The sequence below is a fragment of the Falco biarmicus genome, chromosome 1, assembly GCF_023638135.1.
Source record: "Falco biarmicus isolate bFalBia1 chromosome 1, bFalBia1.pri, whole genome shotgun sequence".
Lineage (NCBI taxonomy): Eukaryota > Metazoa > Chordata > Aves > Falconiformes > Falconidae > Falco > Falco biarmicus.
In genome coordinates, this window is record NC_079288.1 from 113454970 (window position 1) to 113477186 (window position 22217).

The following is a 22217-nucleotide window of genomic DNA, read 5'->3' on the forward strand; positions in this document are numbered from 1 at the left end:
GGGGTGACTTTGAGTAATCTCATAGGTGGCTTGTTAAGTTTTATTTGAACTTACGGACTTATTTACACGCACATACATATGCTAGTTAGATGAGACCACTGACTTTGTGCTCTTGCCCTCAAAAAGTCACTATAGCAATACTGTCCTGACAATAATGTCCTGTTGTATCCTGTAAGGCAGTTACTGGGGAGGAAAATAGCAGTAATGGAAGCTGCCAACATTTTGTGTTGCCTTCCTTCTAATCTGAACTTTTACTTATTTGACTAGATATTTAAAGTGTTCAAGGTTTAGTGCATACATTAACATACCTAAATGTTATCTGATACTTAATAAGGCAAGTCAACAGTACTTAGTCACATCTTCAACTAGGCTCCTGTAAGGTGACAATATTATTTTACATTCACCAGCTACAAGTAAGCATTCAGTTTGTAATGGGAAGGTATCTGTTTTCTTTAAGGAAGAGCTTGAAACGATGTCCTGAGAGGAGCTAATTTCCTTCTAATGTGGTTCCTTATGAAAACTGATCACACTTCTAAAAAATGATACAAACACGTCAAGTATAAGTAAGTACTTTTCTTACGTAGTTTGATATAAAAAAAATGTCTTTTCTCCTTCACAAAACAGTGTGACTCAGATCCGTTCACCTACTAGCACTTCTGGTATGTTGCCTCTAGGCTGTTGCAGTGATTGAGAATGTAGCTGATAAAGATTCACATAGTTTTTAGGAATGTCAAAAATACAAAAGTTTTGGTGATTTACTCCCTCTTTTATTTCTTTTCAAGGCATTCAGTTAGTATAAAAATAGTGATTATTACATGAATTAAAGTTGTTGCAATTCAGCTGTATTTTTTTTTTTGCGATTCAATGCCAGTGAAGATGGATCAAGGTTTTAAAAAGTATCTGCTGTAAATTAAAAACAAATGGTTGAAAGTATTTTGCAGACCTCTCTCCCACAGATTGTATATTCCATTTTCCAAATTAAATCTAAGAGAGAGTATTACTTTATTGAGATTTATGGAATAATTTCTTTTAAAATTCCAGCAATATGAGAATGCAGGCAGACACTGACAGTGAACAAAAATAAGTGTCAGCTACTAAGTGGTTTCATCTTTTGGAGGGGTTGGGGGGTTTTTTTTGGTAATGGGAAAAATTAGTTCTGACTGGTTTTTAAAACTAAAATGATATATAAACCATTAAATTAGGGACAGATCATTTGTCCAGTTTAACTGCAAAGGGGATAAAATGGGTGGAAAACATGATAGTATTACCAATGCTGTGTTGGAGGAAGTGTTCCTCCTTCAATACAACTTGCTGATCCTGTCTAAGGAATAGGACTTAAGAGCTTCTGAGAAAATGTGTGTCAGAGGATATAGAGGAAAATTGTTTCATGGCATCTGGGGGAAGTATATCTAGGAATAGTAGTTGGGCTGTATTAACTACGAAAGTATATATGTTGTTCAATTTTTAATCTCCTTCAAGACAAAGACATGACCCATTTTCTGTATGGCACAGTACAAGGAATATAACACCAGAGGAAAACACGTAGCTGTGATGGACAGGAAAGTAAATGGAAGAAGTCTCAAGGACACAGTGCTGGTTTTGAGAGCTCCAGTACTTCATGGGTTCCCTGGAGAATTCTAGGACCTCAATACGGATTTTGGGGTGTCCAAGAGCTTAAGGAGATGATGAATCCTGGAGCCTTAGTGGACGGTTAAACCTCCTCCCATTAAAGAAAAACATGTGGCTGAAACTGTGTTGGCTAAAACCCATGGAATTTTCTGCACAACTTTATTCCTTCTTTGCCATTTTGTGTTGGATATCATGACCTGCCTGCTATATTTCAGCAAACGCAATAATTTCCTTTTAATTAGATAATTACCATGTTATTCATTGGTTTTGATCACTTCTAAATTCAGCTTTTGGTTTTAACAAATGCAGTTTCAGAAGATGATGGATTTTTACATTTTTAAAACCGCTAAATGTTCAAAAAGGATTTGTACATATAACAAAATTAAAGTAGGGATTATCTAGCACTGTGTGTGGGATACAGCTATAATCTATACAGTGCATGGAAAAGAAACTGGCATTCTCAATTGCACTGCACACATCTCAGTAATAACAGGGTATAAGGCATACAATTTCATGGAACACCCACAATGAAAATTATTCTTTCCAAACAGAGAATTGTTTTGGAATAAGTTAGGTTAATTGGCACCATGGGATTCCTCTCAAGGAAACACAGAACATTAAAATCTACACATGTGCATGTAAAATGATAAAGTATTATCTTCTTTCCCCTCTCAGCTCCTCAAATCTAAGACACGCTACCCAAAATCAACAGAAATGATTATGTTTTGTTGATTCGAATTTCCTCAGAATAAACTGGCAATTCTTCATCTGGTCAGCTTACAACCTGAGAGTCACTGCACTGTTCCACAATTGCTAGCTTTACATATGGTTATCTAGTGCAGTCTCTCACACAAAAATAGAGGTCTCTCGAGCTTTTGGCACATGCTTTTCAGAACTGTAAGAATCTTTATTTTCAGTGCAAGCAACAGAGCTATATGGTGGTAAGATACAGCCTCTTTCAAAGGACTGTTCTGCCCTATTAGGATGAGAACCAAAATCTGCAAATGGTTAATGATAAATCTAGGCACATTTCACTGTCATTATATAGTCCTCACTTAAAACACTGATTGTAAATTTCATTTCTGAATACAGTTGAAGTATATTAAGTCCTCACAGAAGTATGATCACCCTCTCAAAAATCATAAAGAACTTATCACTAAGAAACAAACAAATCTTCCTTTTCATCAAGGTGTCTGAATTCTCATCCAGGCTGTTGTGCTGCGTGCATTGCATCTATTTCATTAATGTTTAAGGTCGTTATAAATGAGGACATTCTACTTGTTTGTTTGGGTTTTTTTTTTAAATGTCCTGTTTGGGGCCATTTGCATACCTTAACCATTATTTCTTTCCTAGTTTTCTGCCCCAATTACGCCAAGGCATATAAAACAAATTAACTGTGATTCCTAGTGGCCAGGTCACAGGTGAGGTGTGGCCTCGGAAATGACGTCTGTTGTGCTGCAAGTCTGACTGCAGCTCTTCTGACCTCTTGAGTGAGTGAGAAACCCCTGTGTCCTGTGAGCCCACATGACTTCACATGCAAGTCCTGTGCTGAAGAATAATCATCATTTCCCTCTGCAGTCTCCAGTGGAAAGCTGAGGTGTATGTTAGTTGCCTTGTCATTTTTGGAATAACAGACAACATAGCATTTCAGCTTCTCACCAAAGATGTCCTAGAGTCTCCCCTGTCATAATGTGAAAGTAGAGTTCCAGAACACCAAAGAATATCCCAAAACATATCACTGTTATATGCGAATAATTGTATTTCCCTTGCCACTCTGCCTGGACCTATGCAGGTGTCTGAAATGGACTTGCCACTTAACTAGTCTTAATTAGAAGTACAGAAGCAAGACAGCAAATAGAATTTACGCTTAGCATCAGTGGAATTAATTGTAGGATGAAATGAAAATGAAATATTACACTGTTCATAATAGGATATGTGTCATATTTATATTCTATACTCTAACATTGTTATTTTACAGCACTACCCCTATTCTTCATAGACAGATGAGAGCTTGGTCTGGTACAAAAAAGAGGGTTTACTTTCCAGACTTTTCATATACAAAGTTTCTGAGTAACTCTGAAGGGTTACTGTTGGGTTGAAGGCCTGTTGGGTTGTAGAAGGAAGAAATTTAGATTATTTGTTTCCTAAAGCCAGGAGCAAAGTACATCCTTCCACTGCTCCCTTTTCTCTCTATGCATCAAAACTTTCCCATTTGGGACTAACTGGTCACAAATTTAGTAGCCGCTATAAGTTTGGCTTAATAGGGAGCAAAAAGCAGCAGATAACGTTTGCCAAGAGCATAACCTTGAGCTTAGTGGAGGAAAGCCCAGCTTGCTCTGTGATGTCAAGGCAAAAAAGTTCAAGAAAGGTTCATCGATTTCACCGTATATTGTCCACATAAGAATTAGAGGAAAATAAAATGATTGAAATTACTGGACTTGGATGGAAGGGTTAGCATGGACTGTGTGAATTGTGGGTCTTTTGTCAGTAACATAAATCCTGTGGGTATTGATGGGCAGTGTATCTGTAAACCTAGGTCTGTACTGTACGTCTCCACTGTCAAGAGGAATATGTGAAGAGTTTTATCAATGGTAGTACTAAGCATACAATGCAGCAACAGTCTGATTCAATTCATACACTAATTTTTAAATATATTTTATCACTGATGTATTGTACTGCAGCACTCCCCACTGCAAAAGCTGCACAACCTATTATAAGCCCCTTGAAACGTGCTGTAACAGTGCTGGAAGTGGTATTTTTTTTATTTTTAAATTTGTATTTTATATTGAATGACCTGAGCAACATGTATTCATGTGATTAAATGTTATGTTGTGATACAAAAACTGAAGGCATAGTAGAAGTTTCACTACTAATCCTGCATTCCTGCAAAAAGGTGCTTATGGTGACAAGGTGCTCATTTGACCCTGAGAAGTTCTGAAATAATTGGCTCGTAGCAGCATAGTTAGCATATTTATTACCTGACAGTCTACTTTCATAGCCTTATACTGAACATACGAATTGCTGTGTTCCACAGCACTCTTCATGGCACCACAGAAGACTCCTACCTGAATCACTGGATCACTCACAGAATCATAGAATCGTTTAGGTTGGAAAAGACCTTTAAGATCATCAGGTCCAACTGTTAACCCAGCACTGCCAAGTCCACCACTAAACCATGACCCCAAGTGCCATATCTACATGCCTTTTAAATACTTCCAGGGATGGTGACTCAACCACCTCCCTGCGCAGCCTGTTCCAATGCTTGATAACCCTTCTGGTGAATGTTTTTTTCCTAATATCCAATCTAAACCTCCCCTGGCACAATGTGATGCTGTTTCCCCTTGTCCTGCCACTTGTTGCTTGGGAGAAGAGACCGACACCCACCTCACTACAACCTCCTGTCAAGCAGTTGCAGAGAGCAGTAAGATTCCCCCCCTCAGCATCCTTTTCTCCAGACTACACAACCCCAGTTCCCTCAGCTGCTCCTGATACTCCTGAATAAGACTTTGCAGGACTGAAAGTACTTGCGTACTGATGTAGAAACTAACCAACACGCAGTACGGAATATACGTAACTTTAAACTCTTCTTAAAACTATTACGTGGAAATTATGCTGAGTGTACACTTTAAATAACTGTTGTCATATATTTATGTATTTCTTTCACTGCAAAGAGAATAGGCTGCTAAAGTATTTACAAGGAATTATATAGGAATATAGTTTGTAAAAAACTTCGTGAATTAAGAAGAATAAATAAACTAGTCTTACTGACTAATTTGAAAGTAAGATGAAATAAAAAGGTGATTATGGCTTAGGATTTTACATGATTCTGACAAGGAAAACCACAGTCTTGGAGTAGAGAAGGTGGTGATGGAAGTCAAGGGGTCTAATTCATATATTCTTAACAGTGATCTCCAATACCATTTCATTGAGATTTTCTGTCCCTTTTCCCTTTCCTTCCCTTCCCTGCCCTTTACTTCCTCAGAAGCTTTGCCCTTTATCACAGTGATCTCATGAGATGTACTAAGGGTATTTTATTACTAGCTCAAGAAACAAAGAAGAAAAAAGAAAAAAAAAGAAAAAGAAAGACCTCTACACAAGTACAAGTGGTAATTCTGTAACAGCAATGTTAAGGATACCTATTTTGTAGGGGATTCTACCTGAGGCACTATGTGAGGTAAAGTACAACAGAATGCAGCCATTCTTGCTGGCTGCACAATTTATGACCCTGTAGTCAGCAGATACACACCAGAGCTATACCAGAGCTTGGTCACCATCAAAAAAAGTAGCAATAAATGGAAAATAACTTCAGGATCAGCGATGACAAGCAACTGAACACGAAGCCCAACTGCAATACCATGCCTAAAGAGGTAGTTCAGTGGGTGGATTTATAAGTAGAAAACTACCATGTAACTACAGGGACTTGATTTCACCATTGGCAGTAATAAGATGTAAATCTGGCTACTTTATACAGTTCTGAGGTCCTTCAATTTGAAAGGATATTGGGAAGTTGAATGATTGTAAGGAAAGACTGCAAATATAATTTAAGGACTAATAGTTCAGCCCTAGAGCTATTTAGCTTTTCAGGAAGTATTCTGAAATGTGATTATAGGACTTAACTCCCAAGAGAAGTGGTAGGCTCTTCCTTTTTTGTTGTTGCCAAATCATACCTTGATGCCTTCCTTTCTCAACAATATATATTAGACAATACATGTTTTTGGGCTCAGGAGACAAAAGAGTGAGTGAAAATTGATGTAATAGGTTGTGTTACATTTTATAATGGCTGCTACTAATCTAAAGGTTTCCAAATCTTAGGAAATAATACAGTTAGTATGATAAAATACAGCCACCAGAGTAAGGAAATTTGGAGAACTGCTACCACATTCAGCATTTTTGTGTAAGTTACATACAATCTTGAGTACAAGGTGACTGATCTTGTAATAATATATTCAGCACTGCTACCTCTCAAGAAATCATTAAATTCAAGTATTTAGAATGTTTTGATCCTTTTTTTTTTTTCTGCTGAGTGCATTATGGGATAGAATTATAGTTGCCCGATACTTTTAAAGCATTTAATTATTTTGCCTGATTTTTTAACAATACATTCAGATACATCAGGACTATTTTTTCTTGATAATTAAGTTCTTAAACATCAGTGAAATCAAAGTATTACCAGTTCAATAGCTTCTCATTTAAACTTTCTGCCGCTCTTCTACTTGGCAGTAGTTTAAAACAAAAAGAAAATAATGGTAGTGAAAATCAGTCCGCAAGGAAAAATGGGGACTAGTATTTTCATTAAAAAATTGTCTTTGCTACATAACTTCGAAGGAACAACTGTAAAATGTTGCTCTGTGACTAACAGCTCTCTTCACCACAACATAATGGAGCAGTAAATCACCAGAACAGGGAAGCAGACTTCTAGTTTTGGTGGTTTGTTTTTTTTCTGGTAAATGCTTATTCTTTTCTTCTACACACATGCCACATACTCAGGGTACTTAGTAATATTAATAGGCACAGGTGATGGAATCAGTATTTTCTCCACTACGCTGGGCTGGCTATATATCCCTAAATACTTGAGCCCAGGTGCATGTCCTAGATTTGAGTTCCAGGTGCATGTCTCACTCATATCCTTACTCAACTTTGGGCCAAGACCAAGGCACACAGCTTCCTTCTTTTCACCACATTCTTGAGATAGGGAAGAAAAGGATAAGTATGCACACATACTGCAATACTTATGTAGCCAGTGTGACATAAAATACATTGGAGAGGGCCACTGATGTTGAATTAGCAACTCCTTCATTAAGATACATTCATGGCTTCCAAAAACTAAGTTGAAAAATCGAATACCAAAAGTATTCCTGCTAATCGTGCTGTCAAAGAGAATTAGAAATTGGGAGATGTGCAGAGAAAAACTGTTTCTCAAGTTCTTCAGAGCTGGTTTTTTATTATTATTTAACCTTCAAGAATCCTTCAATTTCCTCTTGAGTAGGGCTTCCAGGAAGCACAAGTTACCATCATCCATTCATGGCATCTCTCTCTGTTATGAAATACTTCTACAAGCTTGTGCTAATTCCTTCTGAGATACTGGCTGCATATAAAATTACCACCTCTTCTCTTTCATTAGAACTCCTTAAAATTAAATCACATAACTGTCAGTAGATTTTACCGCAGAAACAATTTTCAAGCAGAGACCTCAATGACTTCAAGAAACATTAAAAGCCAATGGACAAATAAAACATATGCATCATGTTGTACCACTCTTCTTGATTTCCATTTATATCTACAGACCTTCACAGGAGTGACTGACAAGAAGCAGCTCCAAATAATCCTATTTATGTGCTTAAGTTAGCAGGAACAGTGAAGAAACCCTACAAGCTTGCTCACAGCAATGTTAGGGCCTCCAAACGAATTTCATCCACACAGGGACCATTAGTTCTATTAGAGGAACAAAACAGCATCTTCTTAGGAGGGTATCATGGGTGATTGCTATATAATGCAGTCACCTCTCCTCCTCTGTTTTTGTACAGTGTTTTCCTCCTTGTCTGACTGTCAGTGCTGTGATGAGTGAAAATGTTGTTAGTGAGATCAGAACTAAAGTTCAGGAGTATCTTTGTGAAGGAAATAAGTCGCTTCTGTTTCTTGGTTATATCAGCCTCCAGGCAGTTTTAAGTATATTCTTTGGAAAATCATCATGCAACAGATTTGCTGCTTTGTGACAATGTAACAATTTATCACTCCTAAATTTCCTCTTCACAGTAGAAAAAGAGAGAAAATCAATGACCGCTATTTCATTCTATCTATCAACATTAAAAATATCTTATTGGGATAGCTGTCCAAAATGCTTTTTAGAGGCATCAATGCAAATTACCTGTCATTCAACCATAGCTGCATAATTTATTTTTTTTTACTTGATACAACATATATCTGTCAAAGTTTGAAAAAATAGTTTTGCTATTGTCACTAGAGTTAAGTATTTGTTCATATTTCGGATACAGAAAAGAAATTAAGAGAAAATTCTATTTTCAGACACTTGGGTATAAGAGACAAAAATTTTACACTTACTTTTAGGGAAAAAAAATTGTTTGCCCTTTCTGGCTACCATTGCTCCTAGGTTGGAAAAGGTGAACAGTTTTTGTTTACTTCAATGAAGAGTCTCTGTGCTAATTCAAGAGTAACATTATATGGATGAGTTATACAGGAATTGACTAGATGCTTGGGTTAACATCTACGAATCTGTGTAAATGAACAGGGGACTCAAAAAAGGCAACATGTTACCTTGGCAAAACACTTCGCTGGAATACAGAGACCTAATGTTGATCAGGGACAACTGAAATTTCGTTGATTTCATTTTACTTTTTCACATATACCACTATATAAGAAGAATCAGGCACATCAAGCAAAATGTATACATTCAAATTAATATATCTGACGCTCCAAGCATTTCTTGAGTAGGCACAGAGAACACATTCGGCGCTTCTCGCACTTTCCTTGTGGATGCAGTATTTTAGATAGTGTCAGGGTTTTTTTACTTGCTGGCTGTACAGTATCTGCACTGCCTGCTGGAAAATTATCTATCCACATAGTATTCTCCATTACTGATTTCTAGTTTTACAGTGTACAACAACTAAGTCAAATCAAATACCCTTCAAGTAGTCTATTTTCATGGAATAATTGCTACTGTTCTCACAGTGATCTCCCATCCTTATAAGTAAAAGACCATGGGCAATGATTATAGGAATCAGACTGCAGGGGATAAACGTAAAAATGTTTTAAACCCCCTTGCTTTAAAGCTACCACTTGGATTATGTGAGTTTTGTTTTATTCTATTTATTTATTATTTTCTATAATATACTCATTCCTCAAATTCTTTCCCCTTTCTATTTAAGAGCTGGAGTATTGCTTCTAGGCACATTCCCTTTCTCCTTACCTGTGAAGTACATAAAGCCCCCGTTCTTGCCAGCCTGCATTAAACACTGCAATACAATTACCCTCAGTCACTGGACTGTTATCTCACGGAATTGAATTAGACTTTGTAGCTTAGAGAACATCAACTTATTTACACAAAATGTTATAGTTGAAACAGGTCCAGTTTAGAGTACTATATGATGGTTAGGGTAGTAAAGACTAAAAAGATCACATCACTGATTTAAAACAGAACTAAAAGTTGAATCTGAATCAGAGGGTAGCTGTTGAGAGTCTTATCAAGCAGGCTGTTGCTTATTCAGAAGCATGGAAAATCAGTTTCCCATTTAGTCTTGCCTCTAATTTCCAGCTGTAAAAGTTTCCTCAAGGAAGGTTTGTTTGGGACTGATAGCAGTTCTGTGGAAATTTTCAGTGTCAGTTTTTCACAAGTACAAGCTATCAGAATTTCCGGTTCAGAAATATAAACCAGCCTTAGACTGATGTTCAAAAATACCCCTGAGAAGTCCCTTCTGTTTTTGTGTATTGAACGTAGTGGTTACCTACAGAGGCAGAAAAGGAAGTGTTCAGGAAATAACAGAATCATATAAATGGCTATTTTCCTGAAAAAGGTGTAAAGTATTTCATTTTTCTCTCTCTAACGCAAACCAAAACCATCTTCCTCTCAGAAAAAGACTATCTTAATTGGCTTATTGCCCTTATAGCTGAAATACAAAATATTTAGTTAGTATGTGCGATGAATTTTGAATCAACATAGGTTGTCACAATTACTATTTATGATTATTCTCTCAAGAGTATGTCAGTATATCTTTCATCCATGAAGGCTTTCTAATATATAGTCCTGACTGTTCTATGCAAAACCTGATTAAAATTTAAATTTGCTTTATATATCTAGATTTTACTTGCATTACCACTCTAAAACGTGACCAAAAATCAACATGGGACAACACTTACGACATTTCTAAAGCAAAATATCGCCCGACAGACTTAAGTACTTACCCGATACCTAGACGTAATTTCTTACCTCTACCCTCCAGTGTATTCCCATCAGTGCCCACTCACCCACCATTCACTCCCCTGACCATGGAAGTCTTCCCATTAAACACAATGAAAGCTGTTGCACCAGCCCACCCGCATATCTGAATTTAGAGGGTCAGTCCCTTTTTACGTGCATCTCAAATACATGCCGTTTTAAAGCAGCCTCCCACCAAGGGCAGCTTGTGCCACATTTGAGGTTAAGCTCCACTGCCCCTTTCCCGGGGTCCCTGAGCACTCCCAGGCCCCCTCCTGCGTCCAGCTCCTGGGGCATTGCTGAGCACCCGCAGGGCAGGAGAGGCCCTGAGCTCCCACTGGAATCGCAGCAACACTTGGCTGGATTCAGTGGAGTGAAAATGAACCCAAAGAATGAAAATATAAAGAAAATGTTGTGGGATGCTGATGTTGGATAGTTTCTTCTGAATTTAAAGTGAGGGGAAAATTAAGGGAAAGAGAAAAATATTATGATGGTTGTTATATGAAGCGCTGTTTTCCCTTCCTGAAACAAGGAAGTTTTTACTTCTTTGCCAGATAGAACTGCAGCATCTGTTGTCATGGCTCTTCTCTTTTATAACTTAAATTAAAATAATTTCTGAAAAAACATTTCATCCCTTTTCCCCCTTATACGGGCTAAAATTTAAACAGGTAGAGATAAGCATAAAATCCAACCTTTATTCCACTTTGAACTAGCTTGTGTATATCCAGAAAAGGTTCTTTGAGTATGTCTCCTTCAGGACTGAAAATCTTCACATATCCTTCTTTCTCAAGAATAAAGAGGCGATGGGATCCATCCCCGCAATGTACTGCTCCGACAGGCTGCCTTAGTCCACTCACAACCTCCTGAATACAGAAGCAGTTGTGCTTGTGTTTTCTAAAAAAATTTAAAAAAATAGTGAGAAATTTCTTCTTTCTTGTAACCATGACACAACAATGTCCCTAAAAGATAAAATTATTGTTCTGGAGTGATATTAAAAACACACTTATACAATCCAGAATAAATTATTTCCTTGAATGTATGCAAGCAGCTAATACAGCAGAAAATCAATTTGAACTTCATTTGAGCAAAATTTGGTTTGTATTCAAGACAGAAAATTAATTCATCTTAGATCTGAAATTTAAAGGAATAGGAGAGAAAAAATTTGGTAAAGAAAGAGAACAGTTTATAAAGACAAAATTTCTACCGTACAATAAATAGTAAATTCTAGCAATTTGACAAAATTTGGCCTCTAAACGCCATTTAAAAATAATGACTTATGATGGAAGAATCTAATTTAATTATTTTCACAAAGAAAAATAAATGAGTGAAATAAATTAAAAATAATGAAATAAGTATTTTACTAATAAACTTACTGTAGTTGTTTAGTAATATTAAATTCAGGTAGAAATGACTTCCTAGAACTCCATGTGATCCACAGGGTGGATCAAACCCGGATTCTAACACCTTTTCAGCAATGCAAATATCAAATGGTACTGAAATTTTGACACTAATGTAACTTTCTCTTTTGATGTACACTAGCAGCAGCAAAAGAAAGTAACATCTGGAAAACACAGCTGCTGAGCATAAGCACACACTGAGCTGTTTCACTGTGAAAACCACAGGCTTTGCTAAGGTTTTTTTTTCAGATTAAACAGCATTTATCTTTATGAACCTGCTGATCTCTTCCTCTTTGTCGTATTCTTCCATGTGGTCCAGGGAGTTAGAAGCTGGCCCTCGCACTTGTTTTCTTGGAAAATCTGGAAAGCATACACCACCATCTTTTCTTGCATAGTAAAAGCAAAACTCATCAGCTGTAGTTTGGAGAAAACCTTAAAAATGCAAAAGAGCATACAAATATTTAGTGTGTTGTCATGTTTGCAGTTTTGTGCTGTCAAACGAATCTTTAAATAGATTATATATTGAGTGGAAAAAGAAGTCATTTTAAACAAAGTGCTATCTGCAAAAAAGGCCTGCTCTGAATAAATACAAACTATTACCTTTTATAGTTTATTCTATTAAACCTTATTTTCAGTGTACTTAAATAAAAATACAAATTAATCCAAAATGACTCTACAGTTCACTCATGAAAACATTAAGAGACAAAGTTCAGAGCTGAGGCTGTGATATGCTTTTCCCTGAATTTAACCCTATTAATCAAGTGTAGTATCTGCTGTAAAATAGCTTGAGCTGCTTTCATTTAACTTTTTTTTAAGTGTCTTGTTGTAGTAAAAATTTCAGTGAAGACTTTGGTAAAAGACACGCAGCAGAGACTTTGTGGAATTCTGGCAGCAAAGGAGAGGTGAATAATTAGCTGCCTCAGAATGCGAGAAGCGCTGCTGAGGACTGCATCGTGCTGACATACGGGTAGGCCTCCGGTTGATTCCAAGCGTTAGAGCGGGTGAACACAGTGTCCTACGGTGAGGTCTGTGTCCTCAGCCCCCGTCCCCTGAAAAGGGGATATCTCTCAAGCTGCATTGGCGCTGGCTTTAAGCTGGCTTGGATGAAAGGCTGTCTTTAGGTTTTAGGTCAAAATGGGAAGGGGTTTGAGGATCCAGGGAAATAAGAAGTTGGTAAATGAGAGCCTCTGAGGAAAAACCCTGCCACTACTGATACTGCATTACGTTTAATGACAGCAAAATTACCTGTTTCTGTCTGCAAACCTATTTCTAGTCATTTCTATCCAGTTTTTAATTATTAGTGTTAAAACTAAGATGATAGAATTTGGCTAGTTATACATGTACTATTTTATAGAACGTTGTTAACATAATATGCCTTAAGTTACTACCTTCATTCCTCTTTGCATTATTGGCATAATGTGTTAGGATGTACTATGGTCCAGGACATAACTCATCGGATACATAGAATTAGCACTTAATTGGAATTAGAGGCCTAATTTATGCATGGCTTTACCACTTGTGAATAATGCAGTAATCCATAGATCCTGGCCATAAAGCCTCTGGCTTACAACGTACAGTAAGAGCTGATCAGGGACAGCTGTGTCTCGTTGGAAAATGCCAATTCCTTAAAAGCAAAGCTTTTTCAGAAACATTATCAGTTTTGACAAAATTTAGTTAACATGATGTTTCTGGTCCAGAATCAAACTTCTGGTCTAAATGAAAAAGAGAGAAACAGACAGTAAACCTTGTATCACTATACTTCAATGTCTTGCAATTAGGGTGTTTCATTAGGAAGAGGAATATTCAGGTCAATGCCCCTCATCTGTCAGGCAAGAGTTTGACCCTAAGTCTCCCATTTCCCAAGTAAATGTCCTAACAACGACTTTATTAGCTATCCTGGGGTGGTCTCTCTGTGGCTTTCTTCATGGAAAATTTCGAAAGAGTTCAATTTCTTCCTTATGTGGAATAGGAAAATTTTTTAGATCCCAGAATTTTTGTGGAGTGGAAAGCCTTTCCCACCCAACTATACTTTTCATATGCATCTTCCTTGAAAAATATTGGAAAAATAACACGACAAAGCCCGCCCTTGGTTTCTATAAAATAGTATCTGGAAACACATGGTAGAGTGTTGTGGTGTAAAAGTTTAATTACCATGATTTGGAGCTTCAGTAAATATCATCTCTGAGGAGCTGGTTTTAATTTATAGTAGTTATTTGGAGAAAATGGGAGATATAATTTCAAGTGGAACAACCGAAGAGGAACTCTGATATAATCACAGAGTAGTATTCCAAGGCTTGTAGATACAATGCCAAAATCAAAGGTAATCTAAAATCTTGCTGTTGAATTATTTGACTTAAGAATACAGAGTTTTTTCTTTAATAGTTTATTTCTCTAGGCACAGTGGGTCATTCAAGAAAATGTAATAGCAAATTAGAGGTGTAGAATTTCTAAGCATTTCTAGAATTTTCGAAGTATTCCATCTACTATTTACTAAAGATAAACTACTCTTGGCTTGAATGTTATCTTTAATCAGAAGAACTGAGAGCATATTATGATCCTATTGTTTACTCAGTACATATTAATTTCAAATAATAATGGACATAAACTGTCTTGATTAGTGCATTATGCAATGCCTTTTCTTATATGTAAGACAAATCTTTTTTCCCTAAGAAATATTTCATCGCGCACTTAAGTACATGTTGCACTGCAGTTGCCTTTTGGTATTTAGCAAACCCATCAGCAGGTTCCAACAAAGGATAAGGCTTATGTTCTGTTTTCCTTAGAAATGCTAGTAAAAAATTGGGTTTGAATTAAACTATGAAAATCAGTCAGTAAATTTCTAAAATGTTGTGTTACTGAAAGAAATGTAACCTCTCTAAAGACAGTTTCACCTGTGTATTAGGGATGGAATTTTGTTCTACAAAAAACACAGTAATTTACAAAAAAAAAAAAAAAGAAATCTGCTTGTGTTATGTATGTTAGATTCAACATACTAACAGCTTCAACGAAGACAGAGAAGTATTTGCTTCTACTCTCTTATCTGCTTGTAGCCATTTAATGTTTTATTTATCATGCTTAGATTGTAAGGTCTTTAGTGTAGAGTTTGCCATTTTGTTCAGTGTTCGTACAGTGTCCAGAAGAATGGTCCCTGCCAAGCACCCCTATGCAGTAAAATTGTTTGGAGAGAAAAAAAAAAGATCATTTTGCTCAGTCGGATTTTATTCAAATGCAGCTCTGTCACTCTCCTCTATGAGAATTATGCCTAATACGGACTGCAACATTTGGTCCTGTGTGAATTTCTGCACTTACTATATTTTGAAAGACTTATACATATCATTACAAATTTCCTACCAGCTGTGTATGTGTTGACAGAGCAGCGCCCGTGTTAACAATGAAAACTGAAATCACAAAGGAAGATAAAACATAATGTTTAAGTGTTGCATGTGTCAGGTTTTGCACAGGCTTACATTTCTATGCTTTTGAAACTTTCTGTCTTCCAAAACTACAGACTTTTCAGTTAAGGCAGTTACAGTGAAGGCTCTCTGTGTTCATCCTTATAAAAAACTGTAGGAATATGTTGCATGATATCAAGCCTTTTCAAAGGAAAACTCCTGCTCTCAGCTGATCCTCACCTCCTCTCTCCACTCATACTTGTGGTCAGTTATTCCTCACCTTGTATCTTCCTTTTTATACCACCTTCACCAAATTCCACTTTGCTGGAGTCCCGGCTAACCCACCCCCCTGCCTCTTCTCTTTGATATATAATTCAAATGTCCTGGTAGCATTTGTCCCGGTCTTTACAGCAAGCCAAGTTTCTGTTCACTCCCTTGTTTGCACTGCACACAGGATTGAATATCATCCACTCATCTGAGTAGACCTATACTGGTTTAGACAGCATCTGGAGGTCAGGATCACCTGCTTTACTCCTGCTATGATCTTAAGCATACAGTTCAGTATCATGTCAAAGAAGCATTTTCCTGGTTTTGGTGTAGGTTGTTGGGTTTTTTTCTTTTTTTTTCTGATTTGTACTTTTGACAGATAGGTGTGAATTTGTTCACAAAACCCCCACATTCTCCTCTCTCTACTGAACTCTCAGTGAAAACTAAATGAAAGAGGTAATTCCAGACTGATTGTTTAAAAATGTAAGATGTTCGGTGGTAGCTCACATAATTTCCTACTGGTTTTAGATTGAGTAGTGGCCCTCTTCTTGTACTCACATATTGCACATACCTGCACACAGGTTAATCCCCTTGATGCTCTTGTTAGCAGTAGCAACATTATGAGCCACTACTATTTTTCTGCAAGTTGACTATGTTGATTGTGACTATTAGTTGACTATGTCAGAACTTCTGATAATGTTGTATGGGTTGCAGAATTTCTTAGATTTCCAGCACTTTGGATTGGGGTGCCCCTCTTTGGCATTAAAAATTCTTATCAAGCATCTGTTCTGGTAATGCCTGGATTCAGATCTGGGTCTGAATTCACCCACAATCATCTAGAACCCATTTCTTCAAATGAAAATAATGGAGAGCACATAGTTCAAAATCTGTCCCACATCCTTGGATGGCAGAACGCACCGTGGCTGGGGCAGAGTTTTGTTCCTTAGAATATATCACACTTCCACTGGCATGAATCAAGTTTCCCCTCATGCCTAAAGGTAGAATCAACCGTGCCATTCTCTAGTAGCTAAATTAATAAGAAATATTAGACAGCCTTCTCTTACGACCTTGGAAAACTTGTATTTCATATTGATTGAAAATACTTCATTAAGTCATTTAACTCCAGTGTCTCCATCAGTAATCACTTAAACTGAGGCTTACAATAAAGATCAGATGAGAAATAATGACAACGGTCAACTGGGATGAAGCAGTGAAGTTCTAATCTCACAGGCTTTGTGAAACGTTCCACCCTCCTGGCTAACATATCCATACAATCCTAACAGCTATTGTTATTACTGTGTTTGAATAAAGAATCGGGTCCACTTTTTCTCTGGATATTCCTAAAGAAGTCTGTCTTTATCAGAGGAAGTTCTGATACAGTCATAACTGGTGGGCAAACTGCTGTCTTTAAAAGAATTAACCAAGGATCTGCTAGAGTTTTCATCTTTGAAAAAGGAGACAGAACAATAAATCAATTTCTGGAGCTAAGTCATGAAAAAAACTGATGTATAATTGCCCAGTCTTTTTCTTTAATATGTACCACTAAAATTTCAATTCCAGAACAGATGCTTTCTATCTTAAATCACTAATAATATTTCTCATTTGTGCAAGACTTAAGGGATAAAATTATTTTTGTAGTTGGCAATTTCCTTAAACTCCTTTGTATTGGTGTTCAGAAACAATTAGCGCTCCTTAATGGAGCAAGAGTAATTATTTGAGTTTTTAACAATTGCACAGTGAATCATTGCAAGAGACCTTGGGTTTAGGGGCCTGTTAATCTCCAACTCTCTGTTTAACCCTCCAGGCTAAGCTGAAAACTTAGCTTCCACATATTCTATTTTTTTCTTTCTTTTGCAATAAAAATTATTATGGATATACAGGTCTCACAAGTAAGATGGAAAACCCAAATAAGTTGTTATTTTAATTATTTATATCTTAGAACGTATAAGACTGTTGAGCTATATTAAAGTCCTGTAGGCCATCTTCTCAAAAAGAGGGACCTGAATTTTACTTAATTAATACCTTCAGGAAGTGCTAGTATGGGTATCAACAACCGTATGTACCAGTCAAGTCACCAAATTAACCCTGTTGGTGGATGTAAGTAAGCAACAACTTTTTGTTAGTACAACCCACTTTCAGAACAAGTATTTAGAATGATTATTAGCATCTGATTGATGTAGGAAAAATCCTATTTTAACTGACGCTAAAGTATGTAAGCTCTTTTCCTGCAAAGCACAGTGCTCTGCCCAGTGCTAAAGTTATGCTTTCATCTGGTTATCTTTCAAGGCAACCTGGGTGGTCACAAAAAGCACTTGACATCTTGATGCACTTCAGCAGTTTTACATATACACAAACTTTGTAGAAAAATAAATTTGTCATTCGTCACCACATATGTTGATCTGAGGAGTGAGGTTCCTGTGGCTATAGCTCCTGTGCTGCTCAGCTCTTTCTCATTCTCTCCCTCTCTCTGCTTCCTCTTCTTTCTCCCTTTTCCCTCTTTCACTTTTTCCAATTAAACAAATTGTTTCCTCAGAAACACAGAATTTCACAAAACAACGATGAGGGACTTGCTCTGCAGAATATGCTAATCATTTGCACTAGCTACAAACTCACGTCAAAAAAACTCTTTGTGCTGACTTCTTATACGGGCCAAACATTTAGAATATCTAATCTGTTATCGCTGTTCAGCAGGCAGTCTTGGCAACTGTGATCTATTCTGCTTTGCTTTGGGGAACGTGATAAAGAGCAAGAAACAGCTGGTTTAAGAAAGCCTTAGAAACATCTCTTAGTTTATAAAGAAAATAATAATATTTTCATATTTGAATGGGTTGAGATACATGTTAAACCACAGTAAAGGGAAAAAGTAAGTCAATTCAAAATGTTTTCTCAAGTCAATAAAAATACGCTGCAAAAAATCCCTGCGCTCTTGGGATTTCAGAGAAAACAAGTACACACTGTACACATGCAATTAAAAAACCCTCATCCAAATCTCATCCACTTAAACTATCCCCTTTACTCAAATATGTTTATATTATATTACAGAGTTGTGTTCATATGTCAAAAATGACTATTCACAAATTCATTTTTCATATCATTATCAACTGTTTTTTCCAGTCTGTGTTGCTAGTAAAAAAAAGAAAACATAACCAGTTCAATTATTTTCTCCTGTGTGGCATTATTTATAAGTAGTGTTTGGACAGGGAAAAAAGCATAGTTTAAAAATGACAGTCTTAAACATATAAATAGTTTACTACTGAGAATACCAAAGATGTTATTTAATATAAGGGTGCATTAAGACAGTATTTCTAAAAGAACCATCTTCTGTGGTTATTTTGTTGATATAGTTACAAGTGATAGCACACATTTGGTGACTGCTTAGACAACACAGGTCAAATTCTGGTTTTGGTTATGTCCAGCTAACTCTACTGACTATAGTGAGGAAGTGTTAGGTTAGTTAAGAATTTGGTTGTTAACAGCATGTTGGAAGTGATTCAGAGATCACAGAAGTCTATCGAATGGCTTCCTTTGATTTCAATGGGCTTCAAACCCTGTGGAAAAAACATCAGTTTCTAGGGTAACAAAACCAGAAAAAACACTTTACTCATCAGCTTTTAGAGTCTACAGCAAACAGCCAGCATCCTTTATTTCTTGCATTTTAAAGCTATTGATCATTTAGAATAGCCTTTTGGATGCCCAGCTGCTTGTTTACATGATTTGAATGAGCATGCTAATGTTTCAGCAAAGGTAATAGTTTCAGGTGCCTTTGCCAACAAATAATCCTGGGTTTCATGGAGGGTTTAATAGAAGGGTGGCGAGAAAGTGCTCAAAATATTTCCCTCACTACACTACACAACCATGGTGAAGACCCTGAGACATTCTGTCTTTCCTTGGGCAAACCCCCCTGGATATCAACAGGGATTTTACCTAGTGAAGAGCTGGATCTGTAACTGCTCAGGCAACATCAACATTTCAAAGCAGACATCCTTTAGCCCCATATTTTTCAATTGGTTTTACCTGGTATGTGACCTCTGCAAGTATAATAGAATTCTTTACAATAGTCTTTGCACAGGTAGGGAAGAGTTAGTTCTCTCTCGGGTGTTTCCCCCTTCTCAGGTGAGTGGAATAGGTTCTGAGCATGAGGTGAGCAGTGTGCACATTTGATTTCCTCCAGTAGCTTCGCACATTCTGTGTTGTTGGTAACAGAAAGTATCTGCAAGCCACAAACCAGAAACAAATAAGCATATGACCTGTTTCCCCATCCTACACAAAAAAAAAATTGCATGATCTAATGTAATAAATAATGCTAGTGGAACCATACAGTTAGTATAAATGCATCATGTTTCATGTCACTGTTCCGGAAGTGCAGAAATTATTACTATTGAATGTGCAATATGTCATTAGTACAGTGAGATTTTAAGCGCTTGCTTCTCTCTCCCAGATAAGAATAACAGTACTCGAGTTATTTTATGGACTCATGCCTGCAATCTCTTAATCATGTAGGCAGTCTCTGAACTAGAGGGATCATTTACATAAGGAGAAGCTACAGCAGCAGGCCTTCTACCCACTTCTCTTATGAGAAATACTTAAAAACCTAACTTGTAAAGTGACCTGTCCAAGCATTTAAAGACTAAAACTCCTACCATCAAAACACATCAGGAAAACTACATCGTGGTCTTTTCTAAATAGGTGTATCTTGAACAATACCCCGGTCTGGCTACTGAAATGGCTGCTGTGGAGTTCAGCAGGTGCCTTGGCTTCTTCACATTTTAAATCCTGCTCTGCTTTTTGCTTTCTCTGAGGCAAACTACTTGGAGGTAGGAAAAGCTGCATGTTTTCAGACATTTCACTTTGTAAGTGAAAAAGTAGAATTTTTAACATCTTGTTTGTCTGAATATCGAAACAGTAACTTTGTCCTGAAAAAAAGAGCATATATTATGCATAGTAGTTGAAGGAGCACGAAACCACGATTGATGATGTGTTTAAGTAAACACAGGAGCCTAAGGAGCGCAATGTCATCAAATCGTGAAAAATAATGGAAAACAGCATAGTCGTCTTTATTAGTCTTTGAATACAGTGCACTTTGTTAATCTATTGTTAACCACATTGATTGTTTTTTGATCATTCATCCCAATGGTGGGTAGTGGGAAATGTGTTCTCAGTTGAGAGGGACTGAATCTGATCCAATGCAAAAACAAAACTCAGGTTCTTTCTGCTATTTGTTTAATGCAGTTTTAAACAAAGACTGTAAGACACTTCTATTAAGAAATATTAATGCAGTAAATATTCGCATTTTGTAAAATTTGTAAATATTTGTAAACAGCACATTTGAAAACAGTGACACCGTTTTGCTAAAGTTCGTATCTCTGAGTTGATTTGTAGAAGGACTTTTGAATGTCATTCCCTTGCAACATAACATTGTAGGGAATTGCCTAAATTGCTTTTGATAAAATAAGTTATTCAATGCATGAGGACTCTTCATATGTTTGAGTAGAGCTGTCTTATAGGTCGGCTCTCTTCTAGGATGCAGTACTTCGATAACACAGTTCTGAACTCAGCATTTTATTTATGGACCATAATTACATAAACCTCAAACAAGAGAAATGCACTCTCCATTGTTTTGAAGAGATAGATATTCAAAATATTACACAATATATGGCCTGTACAGTTACACAAAATCCTATTTAAAGGAACCTTAATTTAGAAGATGAACCGTTTCCAGGAAGATTTAGTCTTACCATATATACATTGTCCAAAGGCCATCTGAAACATGTACTAAAGTTTAGCAGCGTAAGCTGAGCCACTGATAAGAAGAACACTGTTTGGCTTCTACACTTATTCTGGAAGAGCTGCCATTGGCTTCTAAACCGATTTCTCCAGATTTGCCAGGATTGTTAAATGCATTAAATGTTCTGTTCTTTAGACTATCTGTCCTCAGACTATCCTTGGCTTCATAACACCTGCAATTAAGTAATGTGACTAACATCTGGCACATATGGTTTAGTATCTCTCTTCAGACCCTTCTTGGGAATATAATTGTCTCGTATCTTCTTTTGGAAAGGGTTTCCCTACCTTTGTTTTATTTTTAAACCTTGAAGACAGTAATCGATTAATTGCATGTTGCATGTATGGCAAAAGGTTTGCATTGGTCCTGAATTCTTCGGGGAATTCTTTTCCACAGTGGCAGCCCCTTCTCTCCTGAAAAGGTTTAGACTCTTCTTGGTAGACTGCTCATTTGGGCATAGCAGCAGAACTGTTAACCTTAATCTTCCTTCTTGAATTTCAGATGTTCTAGATATGGTAGATCTGAAGGAAAATGCCTTGAAGGCAAGAACTAAAAATGTAATGATAACCAAAGTATAACCAAAATACACAATAATAAAACGTTGAACTTAATACTGCCTAGGATTGCAATGCAGGTAGTAGAGATCAGACTTTACATGCTTGCAGTAGTTGACACTGCTGAGGCAATCCTCTGCATTAGCTGGACTTTCTTAAGGGACGATGGCATCCTGACCTTGTTACTTTGCGTTACTGTGGTTCTGATGCTGTGGCCTGTATAATTCAGTCATGTCACTGTCTGCCAAATAGAACAAAGCCTGAAGC

The 22217-nt window shown here is 36.9% G+C and overlaps 1 protein-coding gene across 1 annotated transcript in view; it reads right to left on the reverse strand.

Moving 5' to 3' along the window:
• HHIP (hedgehog interacting protein) overlaps positions 1–22217 on the reverse strand; it is a 73896-nt gene that overhangs the window by 46276 nt on the left and 5403 nt on the right. The window contains exons 2-4 of the mRNA XM_056362302.1: positions 19629–19824; positions 12231–12387; positions 11251–11452 (exon numbers count right to left, since the gene is read on the reverse strand). Of these exons, the coding sequence (XP_056218277.1) occupies positions 11251–11452; positions 12231–12387; positions 19629–19824 (555 nt within the window). The remainder of the gene's footprint in view (positions 1–11250; positions 11453–12230; positions 12388–19628; positions 19825–22217) is intronic.